A 12,500-nucleotide genomic window follows, 5' to 3' on the forward strand; every position below is an offset into this window, starting at 1 on the left:
GCTAACCTCACTTCTTCACCCCAAGACCTTTTTAAAATGTTCAAGTCCCATCTGACACAGACTTGAGTGGCATCACTTGAGGCAATGTGTCAGACCCCTGCAGCCACAAAAGGCTTTATACTACTTTTCCACATATGTAGCACTACTCTCCAACACCTGGAAACGGACTTTAATGTGTAACCCTAGCCCATTGCTGGATGGATGATGGACAGTAAAAGTAAAAGTGGAATCAGATGTATGATCTTCTTCTTTCTTGGTACCTACGCTACCCCCAATGCAACCCTACAACCAGCAGTGCATTTGGAGATGTGGTGTGTTATGCTAGTAGTGGCTAATTTAGCCTGGAGCTGCTACACAGGTCTGCTAACCTCACTTCTTCACCCCCAGAGTAGTCGTGTAGTCTTCAGTCCCATCTGACACAGACTTGAGTGGCATCACTTGAGGCAATGTGTCAGATCCCTGCAGCCACAAAAGGCTTTATACTACTTTTCCACATATGTAGCACTAGTCTCCAACACCTGGAAACAGACTTTAATGTGTAACCCTAACCCATTGCTGGATTCATGATGGACAGTAAAAGTAAAGGGTATGAAAATCAGTGCAGTGGAATCAGATGTATGATATTCTTCTTTCTTGGTACCTACATTACCCCCAATGCAACCCTACAACCAGCAGTTCATTTGGAGATGTGGTGTGTTATGCTAGTAGTGGCTAATTTAGCCTAGCGCTGCTACAGAGGTCTGCTAACCTCACTTCTTCACCCCCAGACTTTTTTAAATGTTCAGTCTGAGTTGGCATCACCCCTGCAGCCACAAAAGGCTTTATACTACTTTTCCACATATCAAGCACTCCTCTCCAACACCTGGAAACAGACTTTAATGTGTAAAATCAGCGGAGTCCCACTTTAAGACCTGTAGTATATCCAGAGGTCTTGACTTCATGACATATAGACAAACTGCCACCACAACAAAGTAAAAGCTTGTTTCAATACTGCTCTTTACTGCCACTGCCAAATATTGTGACCAGATGGTTGACTAAAGTAGTTCATACCTGCTAACAGATGCAGAATAGAACATAATTTGACCATCATGCTCGGTTAGTCCTCACCAACCAAATCTCCCAACCTCCACAGCTACACTCTGGTGATAAGCAACACAAAGCCTCTTATGGGCCGAGTGAGTTAAGAATGCTTCTATAATCTCTATAAATCCTTCATATGGATGTTGCAGACCTCCTAACCTTTAGCAGAGGCTATAATCAACTTTCAACAAGACTCGATTGACCACCATCGGATAAAACCAGTACACACAAAGCAAAAAAAACATGTAGAGAAAGTAGTGAAGATGTGAGAGTTACAGCATCTCTGTCTGCCTATTGTTTTTTTTCAAGTTTGTGAAAAACTGATAACAGCTCTCCCAAATGAATAAAACCAAATTAAACCACTTCACCCTCCTGTTGTGCTCCCGGGTCAAATTGACCCATCTGTTTTGACTTTTCCTTCCTTCCTTCCTTCCTTCTTTCCTCCTTTCTTTCCTCCTTTCCTCCCTTCCCTTCTTCCCTCCTTCACTTCCTTCCTCCTTTCCTTCCTTCTTTCCTCCTTTCCTTCCTTCCCTTCTTCCCTCCTTCCCTTCCTTCCTTCCTCCTTTCCTTCCTTCCTTCCTCCTGTCCTTCCTTCCTTCCTTCCTTCCTCCCTCCTTTCCTTCCTTCCTTCCTCCTTTCCTTCCTCCTTTCCTTCCTTCCCTTCTTCCCTCCTTCCCTTCCTTCCTCCCTCCTTTCCTTCCTTCCTCCTCCTGTCCTTCCTTCCTTCCTCCCTCCTTTCCTTCCTTCCTTCCCTCCTTCTTCCCTCCTTTCCTTCCTTCCTTCCTCCTTTCCTCCCTGTCTTCCTTCCCTCCTTCCTCCCTCCCTCCCTCCTTTCCTTCCTTCTTCCTCCCTTCCTTGACTCGAACACAACAGGCGGGTTAAGACCACAACACAACAAGATGCAACAACTGAACAATGAAATAAGCTTTTGCACAAATAACTAACCATTAAAATAAATGATAAAATAAAGTCAAATAGGGAAGACTACAGACAGTGCTGATGCAGGTCATAGAAAGCATTTCACACCGCAGTCAGAAAAGACTCACTGATCACATACCTTGTTCCGAAGCCCCCCCTGTTCCCCGTGGGGGAGTCGAGGCTTTCTCCTGGCTTGGGCGGCCTGTCACGATTCATTTGCTGCAGAATGGAGCTCAGCTCGGTAATAACGGTGTTCTTGCCGTCTGGTGTGGATGGGGGACTGCGCAGCTCGGGGGGCTGATCGCCCCACAGCTTGGATGTCCTTTGAGTAGGAGTCCTAGGAGGTTCAGAGGACGAAGGGGGCGGGGGAGGGGCCTGAGGTGGCGACCCGTAGGACTCTGGTGGCTCTTCGATGAGGGCATCGTGATAAAGTGATGTTCTGTTGATGACGGACTTGCCTTTCGGTTTGGGTGGCACAGGAGGCCGATCCACCAGGAAGGCATGCCCGTCTGCGGTGGCGTAGAGGCTCTCCAGAGCGCTGTCGCAGAAGCCCCCCTCCGACGACAGAGTGGAGATGCTGGAAACGGTGCTGGTGGTCTCCATGTGCTGAGGGTCTCCACTGCTGCGGCTGTCTATCTCCTCGATGCCCGAGTCGCTCACCCCTGACTCTTGGTCAGGCGGAGGAGGGGGGTACGAGGGAGGCATGCTGTTAGTCACCCGTTTGTGCTGATCAGAAACAGGCGGTGGGGCGTGGGGGTGGTATGGGGGTAGAGCAGGTCCCCCGTTCCGTCTCTGCAGCTTGAGCATCTCTGCAATGGCGCTGGCCTGGTCGTCAGGGATGTCAATGCTGTTGGCGAACTCCAGCGGTGGGGGAAGCGGTTCTGTGAATTCAAAGTCCTCATCGATGTCAACCGAGGCCAGAGGGGGAGGGGGGATTCGGAAGGGCAGCTTTACTGGTTCATCCATGGACTCGCCTAAAGGAATGCTCCTTCTCCGTGATGATGGAGGCTGGGGATTGGCAGACAGTGTCGGGGCTTTGAGAGGATTGGGTTGGTTGGGGTCTTTCAGCTCAGATGGCCTGTTGCTGTCCTGCCCCTCCAGTTCTTGGTTGTTCGCCTTGTTGCCTGCGTCTGTGCTGGTGTGGACCATCAACAACCCGGCTGACTTTGGCTCCGACACGTCTGCCGGCGCACTTTTCCTCTCCTCTACCGCCTGATGCTTCCGTTCTTCCCGCGCCCCATCGGACTCATACTTCTGCTCTGTCATCTGTCTCCGCAGGCCACCTCGGCCGGGTCGCCCCATGGTTGCTGTGGAGATCGCAGCAAAACTCGTCTCGATCCCGGATCTTAGTTTGGTGTCGATAAACAGCGGTTGGTTGAGGTCTGGTTTGCGGCTTGGCTGAATGGGAAGGGACTGGGCTTCATGCTTGGGGGTGTGCTGAACCTGAGGAGGATTTTGTGACTGATTCTGAGGATGGTTTTGTTGCTCCTTCATGGCACGATCACGAGCTGCCAGGGCCAGAGCCAGAGGAGAATTAGGATCCAAGGGCTTGCCGGTGACAGGATGGAGGTAGGTCCCATTCGCCCTGTAGTGGCTTTTAGGGGGAGTGGCTGGGAGACTAACTGGACTATCCAGATTGGGACACTGGCCTGTTCTAGTGTTTAGAGGCTCCCGAACCACTGTGGGCTCTGGGGTATTAAAATCAGTCATGTTACCACTACCACCCCCAACGGGTCGCCCAAGCTTTTCTGGGGGAGCCAGTATCCTTCGAAGCCTCTCGTCGCTACTGAACATACCTTCATCGATGGACTTCGACTGACGAAGACGAGGGGTCGGCGTGGGACCACTTAGGTCGTCATCCCCGATATCTATTGACTGGAAGGCGATTGAGTTCTTTTTTGCTTCTAGCCTCTTTTCCCGGTCCCGGACTGCCCCAGCAATAGCTGCCGCGAAAGGGTTGCTTAGAGAGAGCGGGTCATCGGGACGCAAACCTCCGCTCCCACCGACAGTCGGCGTGAGAGGCGGGTGTTCAGGAGTGGTTGGCTCGATCTCCATGCTGCTACCCTGGCTGCTCTTGCCACTGCTGCTGGTGGAAGGCTCCTTGACGATGATGGTGGGGATGGGGATGGAGGAGCACGTTCGCTCTACAGGTGTGGTAGGCATGGAAACGGGGCCAGAGGGGCTCGTTGGCATGTGACACGTTTTCTCCGGGCTGTCCTCGACGTTGGGCTGCTTTACCAACATCCCCTTCCTCCGAGCAGGTTTCGCTGGCACGTACAGTGTCTTATTGCCCACCTCGGAGTACGGGTTCTCGGGCACCGGCGTGCGCCCTCGAGTGCGTGTGCTCTCAAACTGCTCTGAGCTCTGTCGGAAGTAACCGCGCCGTAACGTACCGACGTCGGTGGTTCGGCTGATGGTCGTCACCGCGTTGGGCGAGTTCTGAGTGAAGCCGGGTCGCGTCGTGCCGTAGCTCTTGGGTGTCGGGCCAGCAGCTGAGTTGTAGGCAGGCGGCGAAGGAGGTGAAATGGCTGGGGGAGGAGGGATGTCCTCTGAGGTGTCGGGCATAGAGAGGCTCCGAGAGAACTTGAGCAGAGGCGGTGTGAGGAATCCCTGTTTGTCATCCTCTGATGTACCTTGGAGAAATGGAGTAGAAAAGAAAAATGATTTAAGGGCCTGGGGGAGACAGTCCCTATTTGTCATTTTCAGCGTCGCCTCGTCTTTTGACAGGAAACGTCTCTTTTTATTAATCTGACCTTTTTCTTAACCTGTATTTATCAAAGCAAGGAGGTTCCTGACATGTGGCCCGTGGGCCAGAACCGGCCCGCCAAGGCGTCCAATCCGGCCCACTTTCCTTCCTGTCTTCTTTTCCTTCCTGTTATCTGTCCTTCTTTCCTTCCTCCCTTTCTTACTTCTTTCCTTCTTTGTTTCCTTCCCTCCGTCCTTCCTTCCTTCCTACCCTCCTGTCATCTGTCCTTCTTTCCTTCCTCCCTTTCTTACTTCTGTCCTTCTTTAATTCCTTCCCTCCGTCCTTCCTTCCTACCTTCCTGTCATCTGTTCTTCTTTCCCTTTCTTACTTCTGTCCTTCTTTGTTTCCTTCCCTCCGTCCTTCCTTTCTTCCTTCCTACCCTCCTGTCATCTGTCCTTCTTTCCTTCCTCCCTTTCTTACTTCTGTCCTTCTTTGTTTCCTTCCCTCCGTCCTTCCTTCCTTCCTTCCTACCCTCCTGTCATCTGTCCTTCGTTCCTTCCTCCCTTTCTTACTTCTGTCCTTCTTTGTTTCCTTCCCTCTGTCCTTCCTTCCTACCTTCCTGTCATCTGTCCTTCTTTCCTTCCTCCCTTTCTTACTTCTGTCCTTCTCTCCGTCCTTCCTTCCTTCCTTGTCTTCTTTCTTTCTTTGTTTCCTTCCTTCCTTCCTTCCTTCCATCTTTTCTTCATCTTCTTTTCCTTTCTTCCTTTCCTTTCTCGTCTTCTTTTCCTTTCTGCCTTTCCTTCCTAATCCCTTTTCCTTCCTTCCTTCCTACCTTCCTACTTTCCTTTTGTCTTTCCTTCCCTCCTTTCTTTCCTTCCTATCACTTTTCCTGGGGGAGACAGTCCCTATTTATCATTTTCAGCGTAGCCTCCTCTTTTGACAGGAAATGTCTCTTTTTATTAATGTGACCTTTTTCTTAACCTGTATTTATCAAAGCAAGGAGGTTCCTGACATAAGTAGCTGACTATAACGGCGCTTTCCCACTACACCAGGGATGTCAAACATGCGGCCCGTGGGCCAGAACCGGCCCGCCAAGGCGTCCAATCCGGCCCACTTTCCTTCCTGTCTTCTTTTCCTTCCTATACCCTCCTGTTATCTGTCCTTCGTTCCTTCCTCCCTTTCTTACTTCTGTCCTTCTTTGTTTCCTTCCCGCCGTCCGTCCTTCCTCCCTTCCTTCCTACCCCCCTGTCATCTGTCCTTCTTTCCTTCCTCCCTTTCTTACTTCTTTCCTTCTTTGTTTCCTTCCCTCCGTCCTTCCTTCCTTCCTTCCTATACCCTCCTGTCATCTGTTCTTCTTTCCTTCCTCCCTTTCTTACTTCTGTCCTTCTTTGTTTCCTTCCCTCCATCCTTCCTTCCTTCCTACCCTCCTGTCATCTGTCCTTCTTTCCTTCCTCCCTTTCTTACTTCTTTCCTTCTTTGTTTCCTTCCCTCCGTCCTTCCGTCCTTCCTTCCTACCCTCCTGTCATCTGTCCTTCTTTCCTTCCTCCCTTTCTTACTTCTGTCCTTCTTTGTTTCCTTCCCTCCGTCCTTCCCTCCTTCCTTCCTACCCTCCTGTCATCTGTCCTTCTTTCCTTCCTCCCTTTCTTACTTCTGTCCTTCTTTGTTTCCTTCCTTCCTTGTCTTCTTTCTTTCTTTGTTTCCTTCCCTCCGTCCTTCCTTCCTTCCTTCCATCTTTTCTTCATCTTCTTTTCCTTTCTTCCTTTCCTTTCTCGTCTTCTTTTCCTTTCTGCCTTTCCTTCCTAATCCCTTTTCCTTCCTTCCTTCCTTACTTCCTACTTTCCTTTTGTCTTTCCTTCCCTCCTTTCTTTCCTTCCTATCACTTTTCCTGGGGGAGACAGTCCCTATTTATCATTTTCAGTGTCGCCTCCTCTTTTGACAGGAAATGTCTCTTTTTATTAATGTGACCTTTTTCTTAACCTGTATTTATCAAAGCAAGGAGGTTCCTGACATAAGTAGCTGACTATAACGGCGCTTTCCACTACACCAGGGATGTCAAACATGCGGCCCGTGGGCCAGAACCGGCCCGCCAAGGCGTCCAATCCGGCCCACTTTCCTTCCTGTCTTCTTTTCCTTCCTATACCCTCCTGTCATCTGTCCTTCTTTCCTTCCTCTCTTTCTTACTTCCCCTCCTTCCCTCTTTCTTTGCTCCCTCCTCCTTCCACACTTCCTTCCTTCCTTCCTTCCTTCCTCCTTTTCCTCCGTCCCTCCCTCCGTACTCCTTCCTTCCTTCCTTCCTTTGTCCCTCCCTCCCTCTTCACTCTTTTCATTCCATCCTTTTTTCCTTCTTCCCTCCCTCCCTCCCTTCTCTCCTTAATTCCTTCTTCCTTCCCTCCCTCCTTACTACTTTCCTTCCTTCCTCCCTTCCTTTCCTCCCTCCCTCCTTACTTACTCCTTAATGAGTTGATTAAATCTTGAACACAGACATGAACAAATGTTTATATTCTATTATTAAATCTAATTAGAAAAAGCAGTCATGAGGTAGTTATGGAAGCCGTGTGCATTAAAAAGGTCAGGTCCAATTATCTCAATTAACGGCTTACACAACAAATTATACTGTTGCCTGTCGAGCATTTTGAAGTGAGTAGATCAGGGGTGGCAAACATGAGGCCCGTGGGCCAGAACCGGGCCGTCGGAGGGTGCAATCCAGCCCACTTTCCTTTCTGTGTTTCTTTCCTTCCTTCCATCTTTACTTCCTACCTTCCTATTTTCCTTCCTTCCTTTCTTTCTTCCATCTCTCCTTCCATCCATGTCCTTCCTCTTTTTATTTCTTCCTTCCTTCCTTTCTTTCTCCTTCTGTCCTTCATCCCTTCCTTCCATCTGTCCTTCCTCCCTTTCTTCCTTCTGTCCTTCCTACCTTCCTTTTATCCTTTTTTTGTTCCTTCCTCCCTTTCTTCCTTCTGTCCTCCCTCCCTCCCTTCCATCTGTCCTTCCTCCCTTTCTTCCTTCTTTCTTTCCTCCTTCCATCTGTCCTTCCTCCCTTCGTTCCTCCTTCCATCAGTCCTTCCTACCTTCCATTTGTCCTTCCTCCCTTCCAGCTATCTTTCCTACCTTTCTTCCCTCCTTCCTTTTGCCTCTTTCCTTCCTTCCCTTCTTATTTCCTTTCTTCCTTCCTTCCTTCCTTCCTTCATTCCATCTGTCCTTCCTCCCTTCCTTCCTTCATTCCATCTGTCTTTCCTATCTTTCTTCCCTCCTTCCTTTTGCCTGTCTTTCCTTCCTTCCCTTCTTATTTCTTTCCTTCCTTTCTTCCCTTCCTTCCTTTCTTCCTTCCTTCCTTCCATCTTTTTAATGATCCGGCCCACATCAGATCAAATTGGTCTGTATGTGGCCCTTGATTGAAAATGAGTTTGTGTCTTTTGGCTTTTGGGATTCATCAAAGCAGAGAAAGTTAGAATGACGTCCTTTCCTAGTCACACACTTTAACTGCAGAAAGTAGTGGGAACAAGCGTCTTGTCTTGCTCGGAGGCATTGAAGGAAATTGAGTGACAACATTGAGTTCCCAGAAGTGACCTATTTCTATGAGTCACGTTATCCCCAAGTTGGTCATCGAAAAACACGAGCGTGCTAAAAATGCTTCCATTGCAATTACTTCATTTACTTTCTGTTACAATAATAACAACCTACCTTCCTTTTATCCTTTTTTTGTTCCTTCCTCCCTTTCTTCCTTCTGCCCTTCCTTCCATCTGTCCTTCCTCCCTTTCTTCCTTCTGCCCTTCCTCCCTTCCTTCCATCTGTCCTTCCTCCCTTTCTTCCTCCCTTCGTTCCTCCTTCCATCTGTGCTTCCTCCCTTTCTTCCTTCTGTCCTTCCTACCTTCCTTTTATCCTTTTTTTGTTCCTTCCTCCCTTTCTTCCTTCTGTCCGTCCTCCCTTCCTTCCATCTGTCCTTCCTCCCTTTCTTCCTTCTGTCCTTCCTCCCTTCCTTCCATCTGTCCTTCCTCCTTTTCTTTCTTCTGTCCTTCCTCCCTTCCTTCCATCTGTCCTTCCTCCCTTCCTTCCATCTGTCCTTCCTTCGTTCCTCCTTCCATCTGTCTTTCCTACCTTTCTTCCTCCCTTCGTTCCTCCTTCCATCTGTCCTTCCTACCTTCCATCTGTCCTTCCTCCCTTTCTTCCTTCTGTCCTTCCTACCTTCCTTTTATCCTTTTTTTGTTCCTTCCTCCCTTCTGTCCGTCCTCCCTTCCTTCCATCTGTCCTTCCTCCCTTTCTTCCTTCCTTCCACCTGTCTTTCCTACCTTTCTTCCCTCCTTCCTTTTGCCTGTCTTTCCTTCCTTCCCTTCTTATTTCCTTCCTTCCTTCCTTTCTTCCTTCTGTCCTTCCTCCCTTCACATCCACATCCACATCAGATCAAATTGGTCTGTATGTGGCCCTTGATTGAAACTGAGTTTGTGTCTTTTTGCTTTTGGGATTCATCAAATCAGAGAAAGTTAGAATGACGTCCTTTTCCTAGTCAGACACTTTAACTGCAGAAAGTAGTGGGAACAAGCGTCTTGCTCGGAGGCATTGAAGGAAATTGAGTGACAACATTGAGTTCCCAGAAGTGACCTATTTCTATGAGTCACGTTATCCCCAAGTTGGTCATCGAAAAACACGAGCGTGCTAAAAATGCTTCCATCGCAATTACTTCATTCACTTTCTGTTACAATAATAACAACCTACCTTCCTTTTATCCTTTTTTTGTTCCTTCCTCCCTTTCTTCCTTCTGCCCTTCCTCCCTTCCTTCCATCTGTCCTTCCTCCCTTTCTTCCTCCCTTCGTTCCTCCTTCCATCTGTCCTTCCTCCCTTTCTTCCTTCTGTCCTTCCTACCTTCTTTTTATCCAATTTTTGTTCCTTCCTCCCTTTCTTCCTTCTGTCCTTCCTCCCTTCCTTCCATCTGTCCTTCCTCCTTTTCTTTCTTCTGTCCTTCCTCCCTACCTTCCATCTGTCCTTCCTCCCTTCCTTCCATCTGTCCTTCCTCCCTTCCTTCCATCTGTCCTTCCTTCGTTCCTCCTTCCATCTGTCTTTCCTACCTTTCTTCCTCCCTTCGTTCCTCCTTCCATCTGTCCTTCCTACCTTCCATCTGTCCTTCTTCCCTTTCTTCCTTCTGTCCTTCCTCCTTTTCTTTCTTCTGTCCTTCCTCCCTTCCTTCCATCTGTCCTTCCTCCCTTCCTTCCATCTGTCCTTCCTTCGTTCCTCCTTCCATCTGTCTTTCCTACCTTTCTTCCTCCCTTCGTTCCTCCTTCCATCTGTCCTTCCTACCTTCCATCTGTCCTTCTTCCCTTTCTTCCTTCTGTCCTTCCTACCTTCCATCTGTCCTTCTTCCCTTTCTTCCTTCTGTCCTTCCTCCCTTACTCCCATCTGTCCTTCCTCCCTTCCTTCCATCTGTCTTTCCTACCTTTATTCCTTCCTTCCTTTTGCCTGTCTTTCCTTCCTTCCCTTCTTATTTCTTTCCTTCTTTCCTTCCTTCCTTCCTTCCTTCCTTCCTTCCTTCCTTCCATCTTTTTAATGATCCGGCCCACATCAGATCAAATTGGTCTGTATGTGGCTCTTGATTGAAAATGAGTTTGTGTCTTTTGGCTTTTGGGATTCATCAAAGCAGAGAAAGTTAGACAAAGATCCTCAGAATGACGTCCTTTCCTAGTCACACACTTTAACTGCAGAAAGTAGTGGGAACTTGTCGTGTCTTGCTCGGAGGCATTGAAGGAAATTGAGTGACAACATTGAGTTCTCAGAAGTGACCTATTTCTATGAGTCACGTTATCCCCAAGTTGGTCATCGAAAAACACGAGCGTGCTAAAAATGCTTCCATCGCAATTACTTCATTTACTTTCTGTTACAATAATGATGGCATTGCAAATCAAAAGAGCTGTGAGTAACATTAGCCGGCATGACGTCCCTGTAGTTCAAGCTGCTCGGAGAATGAGGTTTCAGCATATGCTTAATGACCTCCAATATTATCGCCTGGAAGCACACTCTGCTGACTTGATCATTCTAATTTATCTATAATTAACTTTAATATTGTTAGAGCGCGTTAAGAGAGCGAGTCTTCGGAGCATTAATGTAATATTACAGCAAAGGCTAAAAGCACAATGTAGTGGACAAGCTGACACACACACACACACACACACACACACACACACACACACACCGCTAACTCTTATATATCATACCTATGGACTTCTGCTTCTTCAGAGTGCTCTTCTCAGGTATCCCTAGGAAGGCTCCGGGCACAGTGGGTGGCACCACTGCTACTCCCTGGCGGTCATGAAACAAAGACTGCAAACCAGAATGTTATTAATGACAGAAATACACACTTTTCATTAGCTTTCATTAGCCGGCTGTGCAGACCGACACTTAACGGGCAATTAAAAAGGCACACTGTGGAGTTTTTCCATGCGGGTGATGTGATGCATGTTCCTTCCTAGCGTTGGTTTCACACTATACCCCAGATAGCATGCGAATGTGGGCCACTTGAGGCAATGATCCGGCACTGTAGGCATTCTTCTGGCCCGGACAAAACAGACGTGAACCTAAACTGGCCCATTCATTTGGGCCAAATATCACAAAACGAATATGGCCCATCTTTGGCCGAAATATGGCAAGTATGGCAATGACTAATCCGGATGTGAACCTAAAGAGGCCCACATATAAGGAAACATACTTGGCCCACCTTTGTTGAAACATATTTGGGTCAGTCTTGGGCGAACTGGTTTATTTGGTGTGTTTTAGGTTGAAATCTGGCATTGGGATGGCTTGGTTATGGCCCACTTTTGGCAAACATGAGCGGACCGCCCAAGTGCCATCATTCCATGCTGTATGTGGGCCGGATGAACATGTCAGATATGGGCCAAAAGATTTTTGCTATCTGGGACTCCACTGATCTACAGGTGGTAGTAAGGTGACAAGAAATGCATGAATGGCACCCAAATAACACGAGAAGAAGACTCAAGACAATAGGGTGCTTGATACTGATATAAATTGATGCCCATGAGAACTGAAACATCTCCCGCCAATCGATACCTGCAATCGAGCCTTTTAGCACTTAGAGCTAGAAACTATTAGTATTGACTTGCTCACAGCCAATCAATGTAAGTGTTCTTCCATTTAATATGATATGTGATGGTGGCAATGGTGGTCCACAGTCACAGCAGCTACGACCCGTCTGTGGTGAATTTGAGTTAGTGCGCTTAGAGCAGTTCAGCAGCTAAGATGCCATCAAAAATGCTCTAAAGTGTATTTGTATGGAAAAATTGATTTGACTGCTCCTTCTTTCCTCCCTTCCTTCTTTCCTTTCTCCATCCCACTTTCTTCCTTCCTTCTGTCCTTCCTTCCTCCCTCCCTCCTTCTTTCCCTCCTTATTTCCTTCCTTTCCTTCTACCCTCCTTCCTTCTCTCTTTCTTTCCTCCCCCCTACCTTCCTCACTTCCTCACTTCCTTCTTTCCTCTGTCCTTCATTCCTTCCTCCCTCTTTTCCTTTCTCCCTCCCTCCTTTCTTTCCTTCTTTCCTCCCTCCCTCCTACTTTCCTTCTTCCCTTCCTTCATTCCCTCCTTCCTTCCTCCCTCACTTCCTTCCTTCTTCCTTCCTCCCTCCCTCCTTCCTTCCTCCTTCCATCCTTTCTTTCCTTCTTCCTCCTTCCCTTCCTTCGTCCTTTCCTCCTTCCTTCCTCCTTTCATTCCTTCTCCTCTTCCTTCCTTGACTCGAGGACAACAGGAGAGTTAAAGGGACTTGGATTGGTTCTGGTATCATCATTTTTTAAATGATACTCAACCCTAAAAACTTTTTTAAG

The 12,500-nt window shown here is 48.1% G+C and overlaps 1 protein-coding gene across 1 annotated transcript in view; it reads right to left on the bottom strand.

The window, feature by feature from the left end:
* Positions 1 to 12,500, bottom strand: part of LOC128366701 (SH3 and multiple ankyrin repeat domains protein 2-like) — a 164,873-nt gene that overhangs the window by 18,852 nt on the left and 133,521 nt on the right. The window contains exons 17-18 of the mRNA XM_053327491.1: positions 10,885 to 10,990; positions 2,138 to 4,631 (exon numbers count right to left, since the gene is read on the bottom strand). Coding sequence (XP_053183466.1) covers positions 2,138 to 4,631; positions 10,885 to 10,990 — 2,600 coding nt within the window. The remainder of the gene's footprint in view (positions 1 to 2,137; positions 4,632 to 10,884; positions 10,991 to 12,500) is intronic.

This window comes from Scomber japonicus, chromosome 1, assembly GCF_027409825.1.
Source record: "Scomber japonicus isolate fScoJap1 chromosome 1, fScoJap1.pri, whole genome shotgun sequence".
NCBI classification, from domain to species: domain Eukaryota; kingdom Metazoa; phylum Chordata; class Actinopteri; order Scombriformes; family Scombridae; genus Scomber; species Scomber japonicus.